Source organism: Malaclemys terrapin, chromosome 20, assembly GCF_027887155.1.
Source record: "Malaclemys terrapin pileata isolate rMalTer1 chromosome 20, rMalTer1.hap1, whole genome shotgun sequence".
In the NCBI taxonomy this organism is placed as follows: domain Eukaryota; kingdom Metazoa; phylum Chordata; order Testudines; family Emydidae; genus Malaclemys; species Malaclemys terrapin.
Window position 1 is genome coordinate 1,383,587 of NC_071524.1, and position 25,606 is coordinate 1,409,192.

A 25,606-nucleotide genomic window follows, 5' to 3' on the forward strand; every position below is an offset into this window, starting at 1 on the left:
GGGGGACACTGGGCTGGGGGGGCCATTAAGTAGCTAGACAGGTACAGAGGGGTGCTCTGGATTTAGGTCCTTGTGCAATTTTGGGCATAGCTCCCAGGAATCTCTGGGATCTCGGAGAGGTTCCTCTGGCTGGGTTTTCTCCCAGGGGAGCCATCTTTGTATGGCGAGGACAGGGAGCAGTGACTGTGCCGGGATCTGTCTCATGGCCTGTCTTCTTCTCACTGCAGAAACCTACTACCTGAAACCCTCCATCTCCCTGAGCCCCAGCTGGGGGTCGCCCAGGGGGGAGCTGTGACTGTCCACTGTCGGGGTTGGCACCAGACCATGACGTTCCTTCTCGACAATGATGGAAACCTGAACGTGCTGCAGGACACTGAGCTGGCTGGGGATGTGGTTCAGTTTCCCATTTGCAACGTGAGCCGGAGAGACGCAGGAAGTTAGAGCTGCCGATATAGCACCAAGTGGGACCCGCCCGTCTGGTCAGAGCCAGGCAACTCCATGGAGCTGGTGGTAGCAGGTGAAGGCCCAGCACAGAGTCCTGCTCCCAGCCCCAAACCCAGCTGGACCCTCAGGAGATCTCGATGCTCAGAGCCAGGCTCTGCCCTGAGCCCTGGGTCCAGCAGAGGGGACACCTGGCTGGGGAGTGGGGACGGAGTCACTGGGGGTTTCCCAGCTGGGATAAGGAGCAGCAGCTGGAGATTGGGGCTGAGGGAGGGGGGATTTCTTGAAAACAGCCATGAAACAGCTGTGGTGGAGAGAACCCCAAGGATTCGTGGGCAGCTGAAGTAGAGTGAGAAAGAAAACAGATGGGACAGCAGGCAGCAGCTCCCCGCAGCTCGGAGCGCTCCCGGCGGAAGTGGCTGGTAGAGTTTGGAGGGAGGCTGCCCAGCACCTGGAGAGAGACACCAGCAGCCAGCGAGGTAGCAACCGGCACCAGAAATGAAGGGACCCAGGGAGTGGGGAGCCAGTGGAAAGGGACCTCATGGCTGAGCTGTGTCATCAGAAGGGTGCCAGGCACAGAGCTGGCAGGGAGAAAGTCCTGTTCAGAAGGGACAGAGCTGGCTGGGAGAAAGTCCCATTGAGAAGGGACAGAGCTGGCGTGGAGGACTAGCTTTCTTGATTTGAGCTGGAACTCAGAACTAGGGTGACCAGATAGCAAGGGTGAAAAGTCGGGACGGGGTGGAGGATTTACGCAAGTATATAAGACAAACCCTGAATATCGGCACTGACCCCATAAAATCAGGACATCTGGTCACCCTACTCAGAGCAGCTAACAGACTGCACAAGAGGATGGCTCAAGCTGCAACAAACCATCCTAAGAACTCTGCCTCCGAACTCGAGACCTACAGAGGCTGCAATCAGAGAAGCCGCGAAGGGACCGTAGAGCGGTGGGTTCTGGCCTAGTGCCTTGGACGTTCTAACGCCAGATCCTGGTGCTCCAGGAATGTAAATTGTTGCCCAGGAAGTGGGTTGAATTCAGCCAATGGTAGTTACTGTCCAGGCGAGCTCAGCAGTAGTTCCCAGTGTGACCCTACCCAGCAGTTCCTGCTACACCAGCCAACTCTGATTCACTTGTGATCATTCCCCACTGAACTGATTTCTCCTTCCCCAGCTGATGGAGATAAAATGCAATTGGCGTCTACTCCTGGGGGAATTCTGTAGCACGGGGCAGGCAGAGAATTTTTTCCCCCACTTAAAATACATTCTGCCCCAGAAGTGCTGCAGTTCCGCCTTTTGCCCACCAGGGGCCGCTGTGGCACTAGAACAGCGGGCTATGTTCATGCTGCTGGGTGCTGTGGTGCCACAGCGGCCTCTGGTGGGCACAATGCGGAACTGCAGCACTTCTTGGGCAGAATGTATTTTATGCAGGAAAAACAACATTATGTGGGACAGAAGAATTCTATGTGTCCAGAGAAGTGCAGCATTCCCCCAGGAGTAACAATGTGTGTGTGTGTGTGTTCGTGTTCCTGGCGCCCCCTGCTGGAGGGGCTGGGCCCTGCTCTGCGTATCAATCACATGGGTCCTGTGCCCTAGTGCAGAGGTTTTCAAAGTTTCGGTCACGATTCAGTACTGGGTCGCAGAATGCCAGGCACTGGGTCACCTTGCTCAGCCCCCAGGGACCCTGGCAGCTGGCCAGTAAAAATGTCTAGTAAAAGTACTAATCAAACTAGTCGTCCCCACCCAGCAGCAGGTCCAGCTTGTAGGCAGGGGGGCCATAGGTCTCCGTGCGCTGCCACCCCCCTCCGAGCACCAGCTCCACACTCCCATTGGCCAGGAACTGGAGGGTCAGAGGTGCGACCCCAGGAGGTGGTGGGGCCAGAAAGCGAAACCCCAGAGAGTGAGTACGACCCTTGGGGGGGGTGGGGCTGTCACACCAAAGGTAGTTCTCCGTTGGAGGGTACATGGGATGGGGGTAGGAGGCAGAGGTTTGAGAGGAGATGGGACAGTGTGGGGGCTGGGGGCTGGAGGAGAGACAGGACGGGTGGGAGATAGGGGTTGGAGGGGAGACAGGAGGGGTGGGGGTTGGAGGGGAGACGGGAGCGGTGGGGGTTGGAGGGAAGATGGGAGGGGTGGGGGTTGGAGGGGAGAAAGGAGGGACAGGGGTTGGAAGGGGGATGGGGGATGGAGGGGAGATGGGAGGGGTGGGAATTGGAGGGGAGACAGGAGGGACAGGGGTTGGAAGGGGGATGGGGGATGGAGGGGAGATGGGAGGGGTGGGAATTGGAGGGGAGACAGGAGGGACAGGGGTTGGAAGGGGGATGGGGGATGGAGGGAAGATGGGAGGGGTGGGGGTTGGAGTGGAGACAGGACAGGCGCGGGGGTGTGGCTAATCTGCCATTGCCTTGGTCCCAATGTTCCCCCCATGTTCTCCCACCCCCTGTATTCCCCTGCCCCCCACTCTGCCCCTCCCATTTCCCCAAGAACAGCCTGGCACCAAGCCCACTGGGGACACTGGGAGATGGCGGCCAACCTAACTGAGGGCAGGGACATGGGCATTTGAGGGAAAACAGGGTAGGGGATGGGAGTGAGGGGGGATGGGCCAAGGTGGGGGGAGGGTGTGAGCGGGGAAGGCTGGGGGGGATTTGAAGGGGGATAGACCGGGGGGAGGATGGGAGATAGGGGGGTCTGCTGCTCCTCCCCCTCCTGCTCCGTGGGGCTGACAGCAGCTATGGGGGGAGGTTCCAGAGTGGTTGAGGGGTGGCTGATGAGCAGGAGGGCTTCAGGATTTAAGAAGGCTGTTGGGACCATCCGGCCAGGTGGCTGAAGCACATTTAACACTGCCCCTGGGTGCCCCCGGTGTTACCCCACCACCTTAATTAATTTACACCTAACACAATTAATTATGTCACAGATAGAAACAATTAAAGAACCAGACAGAGACCACACAGACAAACAAAAGGGAGGTGGGGACCATAATGACAAAACAATAAAGAAATGAGGGTTTCACAACCACTACTGTTGAGAAGTGATTTCTTGCCAGACAGGATGGTGTCAAACTAAGCTTTCTTTGACCATCTCAAGATCTGTTTCTCTGTCTGGTGATAGTGGGGGCCATTAGGACGGGGTCTCCTTCTTAGCAGCCTGATATGACATTGTTTTAATGTAATGTAGATGGAATGTGAGGCTGTGACTTCCTGCTTCTCAGCTAACGGCTACTGCTCGGCTGCTCTTTTAATCTGGCTGCAGACGACGGCCTTATCCTTACACACCCCTCCTTAATGACGCTTTTACCAAAGCCGCAATTACTATTCCAGGAGTCCAACAGTCAGACCTGATGAGCTTGGGCTGGCCTCCTGGGTATAATTAACAAGGGCCTTATTTGACTTTGCATGCCAGCTTCCTGTAGTCTTTGAACAGTTCTCTTCATCCAGCAAGCCAAAGCTAGTATGCTCAGTAATAAAGCCAATTGGATTCCCATGATCATCACGATGGGGTGACCATACCAGTTGCAGAAGGTGACCACCCTAATAGTGTTTCTCACCAGGAGCTATGTCCTGCATCTGCAATAGTTTTCAATACATGAGTGATTTCTGTATTATCATGTTGTCCTTCAATACGTATTTGTTCTCTTGTCTTTGCAATATTTTGTAAATGCGAATGTAAGATAGGATGAATTAAGAATGTTCTTATCATGGTCATATTCATGCCTAAGGTTACGGGCGTTACATTGTGATACAATTGTGGTTTAAACTTTAAGTAGTTCACAGTCCATACAGGTACATAGTATTTAAAATCACAACTTTTAATCTTTGTAATGTTGCAAAAACATTTATTAACTAAATAAGTCATAAAATACAGTTGATTATCATCTACTACTACCATAGGACAATGACTTCTAACACAAACACATCCCCTTTCTGCATATACAACAGCTGACTTTTGTTCAGTGAATATATTAAATGTACATCTTTGGGTTCCTTTGTCTTTAACATAGAAACATTCATTTCTTTCTTGTAAATGTCGGTCCTCGCACACATATCCCAAATTTTCAGGGGCCACACACTGAAACATGTCAATGGTTTTACATTGTTGGTTTTCTTTATATATCCAGGAATGATGATCAGTGGAATACATAACCAATTGCTTTTTGTTAATTGGATTCCCACAGGTACCACTGGATATATATCGATAGTTAGACAGGGGTGTACAGTTACTACATATGTTTGTAGAACCATTTGATCTTTATTTAGGGTAAAATTTACCAGTTTCCACCACACGATTTATTGCTTTTTCCTTCTGTAACACTTTTTAACAACTTTTTTATTTCCAAAGGCAAATTTCCTTGCATGCCTTCCCGGATTATTTGAATGACCAATTGCTGACTTATTTCCTGGGTCTGTGTATAGGGACAGATTTTCTTGTATTGATTCCGCAGTCCCTGCTAACAATAACAAATTCTTTTCGCCTTGCTGTTGCCATACTGGCAATATTTTCTAAAATAATTGTTGTCCCATTTCTAATTCCGACAAGGATACACTGATGGGCTGTCCAAATTCTGGTATTTCAGCTGTAACATAAATTAGTTTGTTTGCCAATACCTCTATGTTAGTAGCATCCAGTACTCCAACTCCTACTCCAGTTTTACCCAAAGCAGTTCAATACACTTCTTGGGAGCCTTTTCTTAAGGCTACCCACCCCTCCTGGCTGCCAGGGAAATCCAATAACCTTCAGTAGTTCACTTTGAGATAGTATTAGGGCAGCTACACCTTCACCAGGCCTTTACTGTACTGCCCCGTATAGTAATCAGGGGAGGTGTTGAAATGTCCTTCCTTTCCTTACATCCAATTTTATACAACACGCTGGAACTTGATTAACCACTTGCCAATTATTTCTGACCCCCCCCCCCCCAAGCAACCAATGCTTTCACATACCCTTTTTTCCCTTTTTAATTTCATTTTGTGCTTCAAAATTTTTATGTCCATCCTTTCATTCCCACCAACAGATAAACCTTGTGTTGCATGCATATTTTGCCTTTACCACCTGAGGCTGTTTCCCTGTTAACAGAGTGGCGTTCCTTGACCTTCGCCCTTTTGCAACATTTGTATCTGTAAATACAGTTTAAATGCGTATTCAGTCTTTTCTGCCTAATGCCGTATTTCCTTTTTTTGTAACACAGTACACAACAATGCTAGCAGCAAGACAAACAACGCAAGACAAAACACAAAACATAAAACACAAACCACAGTCTTTGTTGCGACAGTAGAGTCATGGTATTCTGGGTTGCTCGTCAGCTGGTACCAGCTTTTCCTGAAGTTCTGTTTCTACCCCTTTTGGGGTGGCAGATTATTTCTTAAAATATCCCTTTCTTTTAGAAATACCCTTGCTGATTGCAGACAAAACAGAGGAATTACCCCCAGACTTTCTGGTGTTTTTGTTCTATAGGCAGGCCAGGTTTCAATGGCTTTTACCTTTTAAGGGTCTAGGGTGAATTATCGCACTGTTCCGTTATTAAATTCATGAGGTGGTGTACATCAGTTTTCCTTCTTATACAGCAGACCAAGTTTGTAATGTTTTTTCTGCTGTGCTAAGCTTTAAGTTTATTCACAGGTAATAGCTGAGACGCATCATTACCATATGCCCTTAAATTTTTTTCCCCAAAAATCATACACACTATATGTTGTCACAGGGGTACTTATTAACATTAAGTTTACTCCAATATTTAATATTAACATGAAATCTATTAAAAGTCTCTTTGTTATACCAGGCCTTACACACACACACACACACACACACACACACACACACACACACACACACACACACACACACCATATTTTTTCTACTTAGGGCTAGCCTGTCCCTCTCTTATTCTTAGGTTTGACTCCTTTTTCCACTTTCCTTTGGAGGGTCATAATTTGAGCCTTTTGGTTTCAGGTAGTTTGTTTGTTGACCAGGTATGTCCTTATCTGCGGCTCCTTTGTGCTGCCATTTATGGGCAGTTCTCTCCTTCCTCTATCAGCCAGGTAATTTGCATCGACACAGACACTTTCTGGCTTGCTTTTGGATTTAAAGCCATCAGCAGCCCAGAGACTCTGTCTTAAAAGGGACACAATCAACATCCACCAGAATTTTGATTTCTTTCCACTTTCAAATCCTGCTTTGAAAACACACAGTGATCTGAAAAAGCAAACACAACCTCTTGTGGCTCCCTTTGGAGCCCTAATAGGATATTAATTAAGTAGCATGCTTTGTTTGCATTTCTTTTACCCCTTCTACAATATACACTGCACATGTCCTGGGAAAAATGCCCATTTGTTTCATAAAAAGCAACAGAGGGTCCTGTGGCACCTTTAAGACTAACAGAAGTATTGGAGCATAAGCTTTCGTGGGTAAGAACCTCACTTCTTCAGATGCAAGGAGTGAGTTTCTTACCCACGAAAGCTTATGCTCCCAATACTTTTGTTAGTCTTAAAGGTGCCACAGGACCCTCTGTTGCTTTTTACAGATTCAGACTAACACGGCTACCCCTCTGATACTATTCGTTTCATAGTTTAACTTCCATAACATTAGCCATATGGAATTTTTACATAAGATGTAACGGTTCCTTTTGTGCTCACAGAGTTTTCATGTACCTTTATCAAAGTGACAGACTGATTACACAGAATCACCTTAAGGCTCAGTGTTCCTAATGTTGCTTTTTTTTGTTTTGTGCACCTCACCCCCGCTGTTGCTCCAGAGGGGCACTGTCTTTTTTAATTTCTTATTCTTTTACTACAGCTCTTATCTGCGATTTTGTTACCAAAAAACAAATCCAGAATCTCTTCCCATTCTCTTGGGTCTGACTGCCCTGCTGCAGCCACGACTTGAGTCTTTAAAAAGATATTGATTATTTAAAAACAAAACAAAACCCAATTTATCTTTGTTACGGAGTCCCCGGGCGATGCTCTGGAACTGCTCCCCACAAAGCCAGTCAGGACTTTGGGGAGCCTCCTCTCCCATGGAGCAGACTGTCTTCAGGGCAAGAAGCTCACACAGCTTCACCTCCTGGGTCTGATCTTGGAGCATTCAGCATATGCCCCTCCGTGCGCTTCCCACAGCGAGTCCACCCAGGCGAGGTCCTGGGGAAGCCACAGGGTCCTGCACCCCCACTTCGCAGTCAGACATGACTCTTAGCCAGCCAGTAAAACAGAGGTTTATTAGATGACAGGAACATGATCTAAAACAGAGTTTGTAGGTACAGAGAACTGGACCCCTCAGCCGGGTCCATTCTGGGGTCCTGTGAGCCAGACACCCGCGTCTGCCCTCACTACTAATCCCCAGCCAGCTCCAAACTGAAACCCCCTCCAGCCCCTCCTTCTCTGCTGAGTTCCTTTCCCGGGCCAGGAAGTCACCTGACCTCTTTGTTCTCCCACACTTTTAGCATCCCCTTGCAGCGGGGAAGGGCCTGGCCATTAGTTGCTAGGCGACAGAGTGTCGGTCAGAAACTAAGGCACTCACGCAGTATTCAGAGGAAACATTAAGAACAGTTCCACTTCGTCACAATCTTATTCCTACAAAACAGAGTTTTACAAACCAAGAGTGTTGGTTTAGGTCCTAAACACGCCACATATTTATACACACACACCGAAACATACATACTCTGTTGCTTAACATCCCTTACACTGCTTTAATTTTTACACAGCTGTACACAGATTACATTTCTATACATTTGGGGGCAGTTAATTTCCAATAGAAACCCCTTATATTCTTTTAGCAAATTTGACTAAATTGTCCATAGTCAAATTATTTAAATCAGGTTGTCTCTTTGCCTCGCTTATTTACAGACATTCCTTGGGAAAATGGTCCATTTTTCCTTCAGAATGGCTGCAAAGAAACCAAGAATTCTCTTTCTCTAACATTTTCCCTTTTTAACATTTTTACGATGTTCAACTGCTTAATTCCCTCCAGCCTCTGCAGAGTTAACTTCTCGCTCTCTAAATCACTTGCTTATCTCCCAAAATGACACCTCCATCAACTCAGATTTCACCATTCCAAGTATTGTCCCAGGGATCTGAAATCCCCATGCCTGTACTTACGGCTTCCCTTACTTCTGCCACTACGCCCCTCAGGACTCCCAATCTGTTTTCCAATCTCTTTATCTGTTGCCTGCCTGCTTGTCTTGGCCTGATCCTGCCTTCTTTGCTGAACCACCCCTTCCCATGGGCACAGGCTTTGTCCCACTAACCATTTAGCAAGGAGGGTGGGCTCCTCAACTAGCCTCCACCCCTCCTGGTCCCTTTTCGTTTTTCCCTTTTTCTCTTGTTGTCCTGGGGTGGTCATGCTGCCAGATAGGTAGCAACCCTTTCTGACAGAAGGCACAGGTGCTCCGCTATTATTTACTGTGTTAGACTCTTATCAGTTCAGTCCAAAAGACCTTAGGCTGCCCGCATTCTCCACCAAATTTATTACCTGCACACATTAGGGCACCCTGCCTTTTCCCAGTCTGTAGGGCTCCAGATGTAACCTGGTTAATTTAGGCACTCCACCTTTTCCCAATTCATAGGGCTCCAGGCGAAAAGCACCTACCCAATTTGTAGGGCTTAGTGCCACCCATACCCAATTCATAGGGCTCAGGGTGTAACAAACCTGGTCAATTTAAGTACCCAAACCCTTTCCCAATACATAAGGATCCGGGTGTATTCTACTTTGGCAGGTGTGCAGAACCTTTTACCAGTGAAAAAGCCTTACACAGTAATATCCTTAAACTCTAATTACTAACAATCACCAAAAACAGAGTGCACTCGCTACACATACAGTGCTCACCACTCCCAATAAGACAGATGAACTTTTCTTGATGACCAGTCAGGATCAGGTCCATCTGGGGGACTCCAGTTTCTGCACGGTGTCATTGGCAGAGCGTTGAGGTCTGGCAGCTCTGATCTTTGGGGCTGTGTCCTGGAGTTGGTTCCCGAAGAACTTCCTTTTGGACCCCAGTTTATATTGTGAAATTTAAGTCTGTTTTAGCTGTACCTTAATCAATTGTTATACTAAAATTTTGCTAACCAATCCTAACATAGTGTCACAAAATTCTTTAACCAATCCTACCCCACCACCTTAATTTCATTTAAACCTAGCAAAATTAATTATGTCACAGACAGAAACAATTAAAGAACCAGACAGAGACCACACAGATAAACAATAGGGAAGTGGGGACCATAATGACAAAACAATAAAGAAATGAGGATTTCACAGCCACAACTACTGAGAAGTGATTTCTTGACAGACAGGATGCTGTCAAACTAAGTTTTCTTTGACCATCTCAAGATCTGTTTCTTTATGTGGTGATAGTGGGGGCCACTAGGACGGGATCTCCTTCTTAGCAGCCTGATATGACATTGTCTTAATGTAATTTAAAAGAGCAGACAAGCAGCAGCCATTAACTGAGAAGCAGGAAGTCACATCCTCACATTCCATTTAATCTGGCTGCAGATGAAAGACTTAAACTTTAGGCATTACAATATGGCTGTAGACAAAGGCCTTATCCTTACAAGGGGAGTGAGGGGCCCAATGGGTAAACGTCGGGGGGATGAAGGGCAAATGAGCTGGGGAGCTGTGGCATCTGCTCGGGGGGCAGTTTCTCTTGAGCTCTGTCCCTGTGATCTTGTCCCCTCCCCTTCCTGGGGGGCTGGTCGGCTCCCCCCCCCCCGTGTCCCTTTCACAGCATCCTGAGGTCGGGAGAAGAAAACTCCGCTCAGCCATCAGTCCCTGTGGTGGGAACCAGGAAGCTGCAGGAGAGGATGTGGTTTTCTGGGCAGGGACCAGGCAGCTGCAGGAGGGGATGTGGTTTGCTGGGTTTTGCAGGGATCTGGCTTTGCTCTGACCACAGTAGATTTGGCCTGGAGATTGCAGAGAAACCATCTGATGGGGAAGAAAGGGGCCAAGTGCATCATGCATCACTTGTGACGAAGTGGGGGATTTTCTTGTTTTTTTCTTGTTTTCGGTGGGGTTTCAATGGTTTGCATGCGAAGGGGGTGGGTCTCAGTTTCCCTGGGGGTTACTGGTTTAACGAGGGGAGGGGAGAGGGAGTTTGTTGTTACAGATGACAGGAGAGGGAACTTGGGACCCCAGCCAATGGCCTGGAGGATGGATACCCCAGCGAACGGTGACCTGAGACCCCGACCCGGAGACCCAGCTCAGGAGTTGCAGCCGGTTCTGGCCAGTGGGAGGACAATGGGCTGCAGAGTGAGGACCCAGTGACCTAACCAGCCAGTTCCAGCCAGAGGACGGAAGCGAGGAGAGGAGGCCCCGGTTTACAACCCTGTTTACCTGGAGAGAAGACAATGGACAGAGGCGGGGCCTGGGGCTGGTGATCTCAGATGCCGAGCAGGGAAGCAGGGGGCTCGGGGCTGGAGAGGGGGAGCAGGCAGAGCCCACCTGGATGCAGGGGAGACTGGGATGTGCTGGGCTGAGGGAGGCCAGGCCTGAGGCCCTGAGAGTTTCCTGTGCTGTGTTCAACTCTCAATAAATCATCCTGTTTTATGCTGGCTGAGAGTCCCTCCAGTCTAGAGAACAGGGTTGCATCAACCCCTTCGGGGGTGGAGGCCCCGGGGGTCCAGAGCGAGTGGACTCCCTGAGGGGGCCCATGGCAGAGACAGACGTGCTAAGGCTCAGAGAGGTGCGGCTCCAGGAGGTGGAGGGGCCTGACCCCGAGAGAGAGTGGACCCCCGAAAAGGGCTGTCTCACTGAAAGGGGCACCCCCCATGGACCACACGGGGCCAAGAGTGGGCACGATCTGTGAGTCCGTGACAGGAGTTTCTGGGGCTGCAGCCCCCGACACAGTTCCTCATTCTGCTCACACTCGGGCCTCAGGCGGCTGGGGCCACTGAGACACGGGGAGCCCTAGGGGAGAGCTCCTGGCTCTACAGGGTGGCTGGGGCCACAGGGACACGGGGCACCATCCTAGGGGCCATGGCTTGTGGGCAGCACCCTGTGACGAAGTGGGGGATTTTCTTGTTTTCAGTGGGGTTTCAATGGTTTGCATGAGGAGGGAGTGGGACTCAGTTTCCCTGGGTGTTACTGGTGTAACGAGGTGAGGGGAGAGGGAGTTTGTTGGTACAGAGGACCGGAGAGGGAACTTGGGACCCCAGCCGATGGCCTGGAGGATGGATACCCAAGCAACCGGTGACCTGAGACCCCGACCCGGAGACCCAGCTCAGGAGTTGCAGCCGGTTCTGGCCAGTGGGAGGACAATGGGCTGCAGAGTGAGGACCCAGTGACCTAATGGAGTTGCAGCCGGTTCCAGCCAGAGGACAGAAGTGAGGAGAGGAGGCCCCAGTTTACAACCCTGTTTACCTGGAGAGAAGACAATGGACAGAGGTGGGGCTTGGGGCCGGGGATCTCGGATGCCCAGCTGGGAAGCAGGGGGCCTCGGGGCTGGAGACGGGGAGTAGGCAGAGCCCACCTGGATGCAGAGAGACTGGGATGTGCTGGGCTGAGGGAGGCCAGGCCTGAGGCCCTGAGAGTTTCCTGTGCTGTGTTCAACTCTCAATAAACCCTCCTGTTTCATGCTGGCTGAGAGTCACTCCGGTCTAGAGAACAGGGTTGCATCAACCCCTTTGGGGGTGGAGGCCCGGGGGGTCCAGAGCGAGTGGACTCCCTGTGGGGGCCCACGGCAGAGACAGACGTGCTAAGGCTCAGAGAGGTGCGGCTCCAGGAGGTGGAGGAGCCTGACCCCGAGAGAGAGTGGACCTCCGAGAGGGCAGTTGCACAGAAAGGGGCACCCCCCCACAGACCGCAAGTGGCCAAGCATGGGCACGATCTGTGAGTCCGTGACACACCCCCGTGCCCAGGGCCTCAGGACATGCTCTGACACAGCCACGCCAGAGACGTGGGATCATCCCGCCAGCCTGAGCCGCCCGGGGGTCGTTCACACTGTTGTGGCTATTGAGCCTGCGAAGTGGCCTGGAGTCGAGCTCACATGTAAAACCCACAGGCAGTTCCCCAGCTGTGCCAAGACCCCGGGAACCAGGGGAAATTGACACTTGCCAGAGCAAGTGTCTGACCCGTGTGTGACGGGGTCCCCAGGGCACAACCCGGCCTGTGGGGCCGCTGAGCCCTCCAAAGGCACCAACCTGGGCTGCCTCTGGCACTGTGATGCTGATGTCAAGCTAGGAACCTCGGAGAGGCTCTGCACTCACCCAGCCATCCACAGGCAGGGACCCACCCAGCTGTGTTATACAAATGATCTCCCAGCCACTCAGGTACCGTCAATAGGGGGCTCTAGCCAATTCCCCCCAGCTCCCCAGCCTTGCACACCAGACCAATACCATCCTGCACTGGTCAGAAGCCAGTCCGGTGTCAGTTCATTAAGTTTGTGGTGTCCCTGTGCCCACAGGATGGGGGACTTGTTTCCTTTAACCTTCCCCATCTTTTCCTTATTTTTGTATAAGTTGCTATTTAATAAATTGAACGTGCTCTGAACTCTATGTAATAACCAATGGGTCAGAGAAGCATCCAGTGCAAAGAGAGTGCCCCAGAGTGGGGACACCCTTGCCCCTGTCCTAAGTGACCACGACAAGACTGGGGGTGGAGCCTGCAGGGATCCGGGGCCCAGCCTTGCCGGGGTTACAAGGACTCTGCCGCACGGGAGGGAAGAAGGGGAACCCTCGAGGTCAGACAGGCCTCTGGGTAAAGGGAGTGGGAGCAAGGACTCAGATCCTTTCGCTAGACAATCCCACTGGGGCAGGAAAATTCCCCACAATAGTGGGACCATTCCGCCGCTTACACTAGGAGCGGGGTCAGCGGCCACCCTGCCCGACCGTCCAGAGAGTGAAATGAACCGGTTCCTCCCCACAAAGCCCGTCTGTTCTGGAAACAAGCGGCTCTGCTCCGGTGACTCCGGAAGGAGCGAGACTTGGAGCCGGTCTGACTCCGGCTGTTGGCTACGGTTGCTCAGCCCCCGTTTCAATAGACAGGCCGGGTTTGAGTCCTTGTCCGTGGGTTTAACTCGAAAGCTTTGAATTTGAATGGCTGCTGCTGCGGGTTTGCCCAGGAGCCGAGTAGAACCAGGGGCTCGGTTTGAAATGACCCCGGCCCCCGGCCTGTGTAACGCTGGGGAGGGAGAGAGTTTCCAACCCCCTGAGCCCTCTGGGCCTGTGAGACCCTCTGCAAAGAGCAGCTGGGTACGGGAGTTTGGGGGGACAGGCCGAGGGGGGAGGGATTAGGGGGAAAAAAGGCGGAGATGAGGGAGGAAGTGGGGACAGGAATTTGAGGGGAGACAGAAAGGGGGCGGGTGGGTGGGAATTGGAGGGAAGATGGGATGGGCATTTGAGGGGAGACGGGAGAGGGGAACAAGGTTTGGAGGGGGGACAGGGTGAGGGGGAGATGGGCTGAGGTTGGTGCAGGGTGGGGGGCTTCAAGGGGTCAGAGAGGATGGGGATTTGAGAGGAGATGGGAGGCATGGGGGGGCAGAGCTTTGAGGGGAGATGGACCAAGTTCTGGGCGGGGGGTGAGGACGGACGGAGGTTGGAGGGGGGATGGGGGAGGATGGGGGAGGGGCTCCCCTCTCACAGAGTCGGGCTCGGCGGATGGGGGGGGATTTGGTTTCCTGCCCAAACTCTGGCTGAGCTGTGGCACACTGGCTGGCTGTGGGGGGTGGGGGTGGGGCGGAGCGAGGGGCAGGTGACGCCCCCCCCCAACCCTATGGCCATGGGGCAGATTCACCCAGAAACACTCATGAGGGGGGAACTCAGGTTCCCTAACCACTGGAGGCAGCTTCCATGTGCCCCCTTCCCTGTCACTGCCCTGCCCCCCAGCTCCTCCCCACTCAGCCTCCTGGCCGCCAATGTTCCCCCATGTTCTCCCACCCCCAATATTCCCCAGCCCCACACTGTCCCTCCCAGCCCAGGTAGGCGCCATTTCCCAGAGGGCATCCTGGAGCCAAGCCCACTGTGGACACTGGGGAATGGCGGCCATCTTAACTGAGGGCAGGGGATGGGCATTTGAGGAGAAACAGGGCAGGGGACAGGGGAGTGAGGAGGCATGGGCCATGGTGGGGAGAGGTTGTGAGGGGGGCAAGCTCGGGAGGACTTGAGGGAGGATAGACCAGGGGGCAGGATGGGAGATGGGGGGGCAGACAGAGGTGCAGGGTGTTCATTGTGGGGGAGGGAATGACTCTGCTACACAGAGAATCTGCTGCTTGTCGCCCTCTTGCTCCGTGGGGCTGAGAGCAGCTATGGGGGGAGGCTCCTGGGCAGTTGGGGGGCAGCTGGTGAGCAGGGGGGTGGGGAATTTAAGAAGCCCATTGCGACCATCTGGCCAGGCTCCTGAAACATCTTCTAATGCTGCCTCCGCATCGCAGTGCCCCTGGCGTTAGAAGCCCCCTGACTCCCAGTTTTCTCCTGCCCTCTAGCCAATGGTGAATAAACAAAGCCTGTGTCACGTCCCTCTCTAGGAGCCTGGCCACATAACCACTGACAGTGTCTCCTCCAGCTTGGGGGCAGGGTCTCCGGGGGGCATTAGAAGGTCCCTGGGTCTCTCCCAGATGGTGACCCATTGGGGCCTGGGATGGAATTTCTCTTTCTCCAATTTTCTTTTAAACGTGGTTTATTTAACTCACATGCTGAGAAAAGCCCCTTAGAACCAGGCGTTACAGTGTAAACGGGGGCGGAGCTCAGCTATGGCGCAAGGAGAAGCAAACCCAGGCATTCACCATCGCACCCGCTCCTCACACGGTGCCACGGCTCATGTCGCAGGTGGGCAGGTTTGCAGGCTGAGAGGGAAGGCTGCAGAGTCAAACCCTCCAGCACCAGGAAATGCCACAGTTAAGTTTTCCTTAACTCTGCCTCCTTTAATTGCATGATAACATATTAATTTTACATACATGGGTCACCAGCCAGCTTTGAACTCAGAATGCAACAAAGCAGGTGGGGACTGTGGGAGGAGGCACAGGGAGGGTCTATTTGTGAATCTGCATGGAAATACAGGAGAACCTGAGAGTTACAAATACCTCGGGATTGGAGATTGTTCGTAACTCTGAAATATTCGCTACTCTGAACAAAACTTTATTGCTGGTCGTTCAAAAGTTTATGTCTGAACATTGACTTCATACAACTGAACATGGACTTAGTACAGCTTTGAAATTTTACTATGCCGAAGAAAAATGCTGCTTTTACCCATCTAAATTGAAATGTAATGAGCACAGAAACAATTTCCTTCCCTTGTCAAATCTTTCTTTTTAAACTTTCCTTTTATGTTTTTAGCAGTTTATGTTTAATACAGAACTGTTCTGTATTTGCTTGGGTGTGGCTGATTGGTCAGTTCGTAACTCTGAGGTTCTACTGTAGTGGTCAGTGGAAGATTTCAGACAAGACCCTGTGGTCTCCTGGCTCCCAGCCCAATGCACCTTCCCCAGTGCTGCAGGTTGCACTGAGGGTGACCTCTCCCTCTCCCCCTCCCCACAGAGACATATTGAAGCTGGGAGCTGCATGATGCTTGGCCAGGCTGATGGGCCCAGGGTTTCCTGGGTTTTGCAGGGATCTCTGCTTACTTTGACCACACTAGATTTCGCTTGCAGATTAGAGACAAGGTGTGATGAGAGATATCGTCGACTTCCTGTAGCTGGAGCCACTAGTTGAGTTCCTTATTTGGGGCTCGGTGGAGCTGGGGACCGGGGCATTGGTGACAGCGCTGAGGGGCCCCTCGCTGCCCCCATCATGGCATCTGCTCTCACCGTCCTTTTCCTCGGTGAGTATCGGAGACAGCCAGGCCATGTGCCCATGGGGGTGGGGGGCGTTCTGAGACCAGAGCGTGTGCCCATGGAGGAGGATCTGAGATTATGGCTTGTGCCCATGGGTCAGGGGTGGGGATCTGAGACCAGGGTGTAGGATCCAGTTGTTCTGGGATCTGGTCACTAATGAGCCGTCTTCCTCTCCAGGCTGCTGGCTGGCCGGGCACAGTGGGGTGTGGGGAGGTGAGTATCAGTCTGTGGGGAGGACAGTAACATCTAGGGTGACCAGACATTCCGATAAAATAGGGACTGTCCTGATATTTAGGTGTTTGTCCTGATATTTCACACTTCGTTTTTTTTTTTTTGGGGGGGGGGGGTTGTTCCAAGTCAGTGGTGGTGCTGTGCAGAGAACCCAGGAGTCCTGCCCCCCATCCTCCCTGCTCTTCCCACTAGACCCCACTCCCCTCCTAGAGCTGGGGAGAGAACCCAGGAGTCCTGACTCCCAGCCCTCCCAGCAGAGAACCCAGGGAGTGAATGGACCCTGGAGACTAGACTTGCCTGTCACCCACTAGGGAGCAGAGCTCTGGGCCCCAGGGGCTGGGGTTGCTCCGTGTCTCATGCTGTTAGCCCAGCGCTCAGAGGAAACTCTGGCCCCTGTGGAAAGGCATCCAGGAGTCCGTCCCCAGGGCCGCCGGGTCTGATCCACCACTGAGGCCGCGTGGTGAGGACGGGCCCCAGGACTAAGTGATGGGGCCTGCATCTCACGGTCTGTCTGCTTCCCACTGCAGAGCCCAGCTACCCCAAACCCAGCATCTCCCTGAGACCCAGCGGTGGGATCTCCCTGGGAGGAGCCGTGGACGTTCGGTGTCGGGGGCAGCACCGGGGCGTGCGGTTCGTCCTGAATAAAGAGGGACGCCATTTTGCACCTGTGGATTCGGACGGGTTTGAGGCTGTGTTTCCCATCAGCAACGTGCGCTGGGATCTCGGCGGGAGCTACAGCTGCTCCTATCACAGCAGATCGGAGCCGTTCACCGTGTCATACCCCAGCGACCCCGTGGAGCTGGTGGTGAGAGGTGAGGGGCCCGGCTCGGCATCCCCGTTCCCAACCCCAACCCCAGCCAGACCCTCAGGGGGCTTGGTGCCAATTGGACCCTCAGAGCCAGGCTCTGCCCAGAGCCCTGACCCAGCAGAGGGGACACCCAGCTGGGAAGCGGGGACGGAGTCACTGGGGGGTTCCCCAGCCAGGGGGGAGCAGCAGCCCCTGGAGACTTGGGGCATGGAGGTTACTTTAACGCTGCCCCTTGTGCGTAGGAACCGAGAGTCACTATTTAATCCCATGATCCCATCCCCTCTGTGCTCCAGGCCCTGGCCAGGGCTGAATGAGGCAGGGGCTGCAGGAGAAGCAGTGGCTTGGTGGACGCGGCACTGGGTGGGACCCAGGAGATCTGGCCCAGCTCCTGGGGTGGCCACAGATTCAGTGTGATGGGAGCATGTCGTGATTTCCAAAACTGTCCTTCATTGCGGGGGGGCCTCCATCTTGGGAGAACTCAGGCCAAGTGCCCACAAACCGAGATGTCCACAGTTAGTGGAGACCTCTACAAACTCTGCCTCAATAGCGCTGCATAATCACAGAGTGAAGAGACAGTCCCTGCCCCTGGGAGCTCACTAAGGAAAGTGAATCTGTGGCCTGTAGAATGCGGATAAAGACCCCTCCCTGCCTCCCGGGGGGGCTGACTCACTTCCTATGTGGGGTTCAGGCCCTGCGGTGCTTGGTGCCAGAGACCAGCCTGTGAGTCGCTCCATGCTCGGGGGGTCGGACGCAGTGAATGAGGCCGGGGCCGCACACGGGCATATGAGGATCCCAAGAACTAGGCAGCTGCGGCTCGGTGTCGGGATTCTGGGTCAGGGGGATCTGGGAGAGAATCTCTGCCAAGGGGCCCCTGGATCTGCCCATGGCTGGGGCCGGCTGGGAAATCATAGACCATTAGGTTAGAAGAGACCTCAGGAGGTTCTAGTCCAAACCCCTGCTCAAAGCAACTCTATCTAAATCATCCCAGCCAGGGCTTTGTTAAGCCAGGCCTTAAAAATCTCTAAGGATGGAGATTCCAACAAGTGCTTTACCACCCCCCTAAAGAAATAGTGTTTCCTAATGTCCAACCTAGACCTCCCGCACTGCAACTTGAGACCATTGCTCCTTGTTCTGTCATCTGCCACCACTGAGAACAGCCGAGTTCCATCCTCTTTGGAACCCGCCTTCCGGTTGTTGAAGGCTGCTATCAAATCCCCCCTCACTCTTCTCTTCTGCAGCTGGAGGACGGGGCTGGGTGGGTGCCCGGGTCTGGCTCTCACAGCCTGTCTCCTGTGCGCAGATCCCAGCTTCCCCAGACCCTCCATCTTTCTGAACCCCACTGGGGTCACCTCCCCAGGGTCAGACGTCACCATCCGGTGTCAGGGGCAGCTCCGGGACGTGAGGTTCTTCCTGCACAAGGCTGGACACCTGAACCCGCAGCGACACATGGACCCTGCTGGGGACGGGGCCGAGTTCCGCATCCCCACCGTGGGCCGGCAGCACGGAGGGAACTACAGCTGCAGCTACCGGCCCCGATCAGAGCCCTTCATCTCCTCGCAGCCCAGCGACCCCGTGCAGCTGGTGGTAGCAGGTGAGGGGCCCGGCTCCACGTCCCCGCTCCCAGCTGGATGACCAGAAGGTCAGCACCCAGAAGGGATGCTCAGAGCCAGGCTCTGCGCAGAGCCCTAGGACTCGCCTGGACAGGGAGCGGGGACAGTGTCACTGGGGGGTTCCCCAGCCAGGGGGGAGCAGCAGCTCCTGGAGATTCAGGGCCAAGGAAGGGGGGATCCTGCCCCTAGGGGGAGCTGCATAGCAGGGGCCTTTCCAAGGGAATAATCCCCCGGCTGCCCCCGCTCTGGGGACTCACAAAGGAGTCAGGGCCCAGGGGCTGCCGAGCCAGCACCGTCCCCAGCCACAAACCCCCCGCCCTGGGACTGACAGTAACGATCGATGCTGAGTCACGGGCAGAGGTGGATTAAGGTTTCCTGGGGCCCTGGGCCAGAGCAAGGGGGGATCCCTTCCCCCATTCCACCTGCAATCCCTCTCCTGTTCCACCTTCTCCACCTGCGGCCCCACACATGGCCCCACCCCTTTCTGCCCCTTCCTGGGGTCCCGGCCCTATTGCACCCATGGCCCCGCCCCATTCCGTCCCCCCACTACAGCCCTGCAACCCATTTGCTACTTTCTGCCCCTCTCCCACTGTGACCCCCAGAAAGGAGAAGCTCTGTCCCTGCGCCTCGGGCCCGGGGTGCAGTAAGGAGTGAGAGTCCGCCAGCCCTGAGGCCGCAGCAGGTAGCGAGAGCTCCTCCCAGCCCAGGGTGGCAGCGTAGGTCCTGGTGCTAAGGCTTTCCCGGCCCACACCCCGTGCAGGGACCAGTTTTGGGGTCCTGGGGCTTCTCCTGTCCTGCTCGCCCACTGGCAAGGGCTCCGGGACCCCCCCACTTGTCCAGGGCCCCTGGCTAAGCCATCACTGGTCCCAGAGGGTGGGGGGAGATCTCTGAGTTGGTGTTTGAGCCCCTCCCCCCACCCCGACAGACGCTGGTTCTATTCTAGCAGGAGGAACTGACCCGACCCAGCCTGGAGTGGTGCCAGCTCCCACCCACCCGGGCAGCACGGGGCCAGGTACTGGGGCTGGGGGCAAATCTATTGAGTCACAGATTATGGGGCAGCTTCCCCCAGTGGTTGCCCAGGGAGAGGGACGGAGGCTGTTCTCAGGGGCAGTGACTCCCTCCTCCCCCTCCCAACAGATTTAGGAGGGGAGAGAAGCCTGTTGCTCAGACACAAACCTGCCGCTAAGAGGGTAGCCAGAGGCTTCCTCTGGGGGCAGCTGGGCCCATTAGGGCCCATGGGGGCTGGTGCCCTGGAGCTCCCTGTGAAGCAGCCAGGAGCAGCCAGCGTGGGAGGCAGGATACCGGGCTAGATGGGCCCATCGGCCTCAGTGTGGCCATGAGGAAGTGGGTGAAATTACGGACAGGCTGGATCAGACAGCGCCCCCTAGTGTTGTGCTGGGGCAATGGGGCCAGCCCTGACTAATGGGGAGAGCGCCCCCTACTGAGTCCCCTGCCCTGCAGCCCAGCGCCCCCTAGTGCTACAAATCCCCCCAATCTTTCTTGCTCTGATCCCACTTGATGCCCTGGGGCCCCCGACATTCTCCCTATAGAATTTTCTGGTGCCTGTGCCCTGCGGTGTCCCAGCCCCTTGGGCGCCGCCTGGGGTGGGAGGGGCTGGCGGGGAACAGACCAGCCGCCCCCGGCACTCACGGCTGCTGCTGTTTCCCAGACAGATCGGAATCGCCGGCACCTCCGGGTCTGACCAGCCCCACCATTGCCAGGGTGAGCGCGGCAGCTGCCGTCCTCCTCCTCCTCTTCGTGGCTTTTGTCTGCTTCAGAAAAACCCGAGCCAGTGAGTGCCCCGCCCAGCAAGGGAAGGGTTAAACCTGCCGCTAAGCAGGGTGGGATGGGGTCACGGCCTGGATGGGGGCCTGTGCCGGGACAGCCAAGGAGTGGGGTGGGGGGGCTCAGCAGGGGGTTCTGCTCCATGGGTAATCACTGTACACACAGCTGTGCCGCCCCAGAAGGGCCGCATCTTGTTGTACTTAAAGTACTGCACAGGATCTTTTCAGGGGGAATAAGACAAAACGCCACATTTATTAGTAATACATGTATTCATTAACACTGTATTATATGCATATAATATATTACACTTACACTCACACACACACACAAACACACTCCGTCTCGTTGTTACCAATTAGTTGCTCCCCTTAACTTCACTGGCCAGGTGAGTTAGATGCGGGAGGGGTGGAGCCGGGCTTCTGCCGATCCGGATCGATGCTCCCATGTTGACAAGACGAGACCCGGGGTCCTCTGCAAGACACCTCACTTTTATAGCAGCTTTCCTCTTCTGCAAATCTAGACCAGATTCAAACTCTGTGTCTGTGTCCATTGGTCCTTTGTGCTGCTTTCTTTTGAGTGTTGTCCCAATGCTGCAAAGAGGATGTTTCCAAAAGAAGGTGCTGGCTTCTAACCCCCGAGGCCGTCAGTATGTCTGCTTGTCTTTAATGAGCCCACTTGACGCGTTTTATTGTCCTTGGGTCTGGCTCCCAGCCCCTCTCCAACAGTTGAGGCTGTCTGGAGGTGCTGCCTTCCATGCCTTGCTCATCCACACCTCATTCATTCAACAGGGCAATTGATTAAGAGTGGGGGGGAAGAGCTCTTGTTCTACTGCTAGCAAAAATAAATTTTCTTCTATCTTATTCTATCCTTAGGGGCTATAATATTATACCAAGGGTAATGCAAAGTTTCTAAATGAGGCTTTGATACAAAGTCCCATGAAAACAGAGGTCACACGTGGGTAGACCCACCACAAGGTTATATGAAGAGGCACAATGTAAAGTCATATGAAAATTATCAGAGATTTATCTACAATCTCAGCCCTGGGCAAGGGGTCCCTGTATAAAGAGCCACCGGCACCGTGCCTCTCAGGTACCAGGGATGCCAGGGGAGCCGACCTGTGGATCAGGTTCGTTATAACAAGTCACTAACGAGGGAGGATTGGGGACAGGAAAAGCCCCCGACTTAATCTGCCCTTCCCCCCAGTGCATGCTATGGTGTTGTGCTGCCCCCTGCTGGTCCGGCCCAGCCCAGCACGGATCCAGGCTCAGCACCAGCAGCAGAGGGGACCCCCCCAGGCACCCCATCCCTGCTGCCCTGTGGGGGTGAGTGGCCGGGCACTGGGACCGGGGGATCCCGATCGGCTCATGGGGGTTTCTGGTTTGTGTCCCTCTGCAGGAAAAGGAGCCACACCGAGACCGAGCAGGTAGGAACCCGGCTCCTCCCCCCTCCCAATCGACCTGCCTGGGTCACAGGACTGCTGGGTTCTGTCCCAGCTCGGGGAGGGGAGTGTGACCAGAAGTGGTGAGAGCAGGGAGGTGTGTGTGGGGGTGACCAGAAGTCCTGGGCTCTCTCCCAGCTCGGGGAGAGGAGTGGAGTCTAGTGGTTAGAGCAGGGAGGTGGGGGGGGAGGGGTGACTAGAAGTCCTGGGTTCTATATCTGCCTCTGGAAGCAGAGTGGGGTCTAGTGGTTAGAGCGGGGTGGGGTGGGGTCTGGTGGTTGGGACAAGGGGGGTTTAGGGAACAGGGTTCACTGTGAGGCAGGATGGGGGGTTCTCTGGGTGTGTTGAAGAATCTCCCTGCGGGTGGGGGGATATGACATATATATATCAGAGGGATAAATACCAGGGAGGGAGAGGAATTATTCCAGCTCAGTACTAATGTGGACACGAGAACGAATGGATATAAACTGGCTGTGGGGAAGTTTAGGCGTGAAATTAGACGAAGGTTTCTAACCATCAGAGGGGTGAAATATTGGAACAGCCTTCCGAGGGAAACAGTGGGGGCGAAGGACCTGTCTGGTTTTAAGATTAAGCTAGATAAGTTTATGGAGGGAATGGTTTAATGGGATAACATGATTTTAGTCAAAGGAACAGCGTGCCATGGCAGGTAAATAGTATAATGGCTAATGAGGGTCAGGCTGGAGAATCTTGCCTACGTGCTCGGGGTTTTACTGATCGCCATATTTGGGGTCAGGAAGGAATTTTCCTCCAGGGTAGATTGGCAGAGGCCCTGGAGGTTTTTCGCCTTCCTCCGCAGCATGGGGCGGGGGTCGCTAACTGGAGGATTCTCTGCTAATTGAAGTCTCTAAACCACAGGATTTGGGGACTTCAACAGCAGAGTCAAGGGAAAGGGTTGGGACGGCTTTGTGGCCTGCATCATGCGGGAGGTCAGACCAGATGTTCATAATGGTCCCTTCTGACCTTAAAGTCTATGAGTCTATGAGTCTATGAGACATTTACAAGGGAATTTTCTCTTTTAGCACCAGCCCTATGGTGGCATTAAAGGTGCCGGCTCATCAAGACCCCATCTGTGAGTAACACACCCAAGGGGGTACCAGGGTGGAGCAGGACCCCTGGGGAGGGGAGGGGCTTGTGGGGGCTCCACCCATATGGGGCAGGGTCTGATTTACAGCTGCTGCTGGGTGGGACTAAGGAGAGGGTCCCAGAGGTAGCCGGTGTCAGTTGAGAGTGTTGGACTCCCAGGAGCTCCCTGGGGCCACCCTCCCTTCCCGCTCTAGTTCCCCACCCACTCCTGGCTCCCAGCCCCCTGCTCTAACCACTAGTCTAGACCCCACTCTCCTCCCGAGCCAGGGTGAGAACACAGGCGTTCTGACTCCCAGCCCCCCTCCCCCACTGTAACCCACAGACATTTCTGTGCCTCAATTTTCCTCTCTGTAACATGGGGCTAATGACCCCGGCACATGCTGTAGGGCGGGGGGTGAGGGGGTGGAGGTGGTGGCTGTGCCAGTTTCTAAGCCCCCTGGCTAGACGGAGCTGGGTTTGGGGTTATGCTCTGGGCCGGCCGGGGGTGCAGCTCAGCGGGTGTCTCTGTTCTGCAGACGCCTCCATCGACGAAGGGAAACAGCTGCAAACCCCGGTAAGTGTCCCCCATCCACCTGCAGGCACTGACCCCCAGCCCTGACCCACATGGGCCCAAGCAGCCCCCTCACAGTCGTCCTGCCCCCGCCTTTCCTGGGACACTCAGAGGTTTGGGGTGGGGGTTGGGTTGCTGGGAGGGGTAGGCTTATGGGATCACCAGCTGGGATTACAGGGTGTGTGTGTGTGTGTGTGTGTGTGTGTGTTGGGATGTTGGTGGATTCACACACACACACACACGGACACACACCAGTGACTTTCTCCCCTGCCACGTGCAGGAGCCTGACAGTGGCGCCGATGGACTCTCCTACACCAAGCTGGATGGCCAGGCGCTACAGGCCAAGCAGGGGGATCCGTCCGCAGCCCCCGAGCCCGCCCAGCCCAGTGTGTACGCTACGATCAATGTGAACCAGGGGCCCCCGCAGTGAGAGCCCCCCACAGCCATGGGGCACCGGCCCCCAGGGGGCGACAGACTCACCCCCCTGCAGCGCCAGCTGTGAGAACTCTGCTTCTAGGGAATATTTAGGGGGGACGCTGCCCTGCCCCCGCTGCAGCCCCGTCCCATTGAGCTGCTGTCCCCCTGCACTGCCCAGACCCCCGGATGTGGAAGGCTAGGAGGCCTCAGCAGTGGGAGGAGAAGGGGATGTGCTGAGGTGGCTGTTGATGTTATTTTGCATCCTGTTAATCTCCAGATTTGTAATAAACCCAGAACCACAAACCAGCCCCACCTGGGCACCCCATAGCCCCCCTAAGCCCGTGCTGGGAATGTGCTGGGAATGTGTGTAACACCTGGGGGAGATGGGGTGGGGTGCGGGGCTGGTTATACAGGGACACCTCGCCTGGCATTGGGATGTGGCCACCTCTGGGGGGCGCTGGCTCCAATCCAGCCCCAAGGCAGGGGTATAAGAATACTCAACTATCCTTTCACTAGTGGGTGGGGGTCCCGTATCCCTTTGCCCCTCCCAACACATGTCCCTCCAGTGTTTTCCCCAGGAATTGAGATTAGGGGAGGGTGTTTGAATTTATAGGGGGGCTGTCAGGGCCAATGAGGGGTGAGACCATGAGGCTGAAGGGGGGCTGTATGGCACCATAGTAAAAACTGAAAAATGTTTCATGACCATTTTATTAGATTAAACAAAAGTATTAAAATCATCACACAAATTAAAGTTGGCTACTCAAGCCTTCCATGGAGCACTATGTCTACATCCTTCTTGGTTTCTTGTTATAATTTTGGGCAACTCTGTTAATGAACTTCTTGAATGCAGTGGGTTCATCTTCGGTGGCTTCTCGTGTGTCCAGTACTTCCATTCCTTCAATTGATATGCTCATTAGTTCATTTACATGATCAGGCAGAAGATGACTTCTTTCAGAATGCAAAAGCCTATTCAATGAGGAAAAAGAACGCTCAACGGTAGCTGTTGTGACTGGGAGTAAAAAAAGATGAATTCCTACTTCTTTCATCCAAGGAAACGTAGCACAAAGATCGGGTCGAGCCACCAGTGATGATAAAAAAGAAGTTGAAGTCAAATCTTCATTCATTCGTCGTATGATATTCCGCTCTGTTCAAATTCTCTGTGCTGTCCTGATTACATGGCAGCCCCACTCAACTGTCAGTGTTTTATAGGACAGGGATCTGTAAAAGCTAGTTAGAGGTTGAGAAGAATCTAGAAGTTGCTGTTGTAGATTTGTAAAGTTCTAGCCAGTGTACTTTTTCAGGTGGCGTAACAAACACTTCTTGTCCTCTTCACTTAAGGAATCAAAATAAATGCCTTCATTAGTCAACTTCTGGACTGAAGTCTTTCCTTCTTCCAGTACTTTTTCAATGGATAGATCTTTGATTGATCCAAATGTAGCTTCTATTGATGGACAAAGATCTACTACTGTTGTAGCAGATGCCTGGA

General features: G+C 53.8%; 1 protein-coding gene across 1 annotated transcript; it reads left to right on the plus strand.

Annotated features, from left to right (window-relative positions):
* The first annotated feature begins 324 nt into the window (after positions 1–324).
* Positions 325–25,135, plus strand: LOC128826317 (T-cell-interacting, activating receptor on myeloid cells protein 1-like). The gene is made up of 9 exons (XM_054009564.1): positions 325–414; positions 463–517; positions 16,936–17,220; positions 18,517–18,807; positions 20,496–20,618; positions 22,007–22,034; positions 23,096–23,139; positions 23,669–23,706; positions 25,055–25,135. Exons 1-9 carry the CDS (start codon positions 325–327, stop codon positions 25,118–25,120), a joined length of 1,020 nt encoding a protein of 339 aa, XP_053865539.1. The 3' UTR covers positions 25,121–25,135.
* Positions 25,136–25,606: the final 471 nt, after the last annotated feature.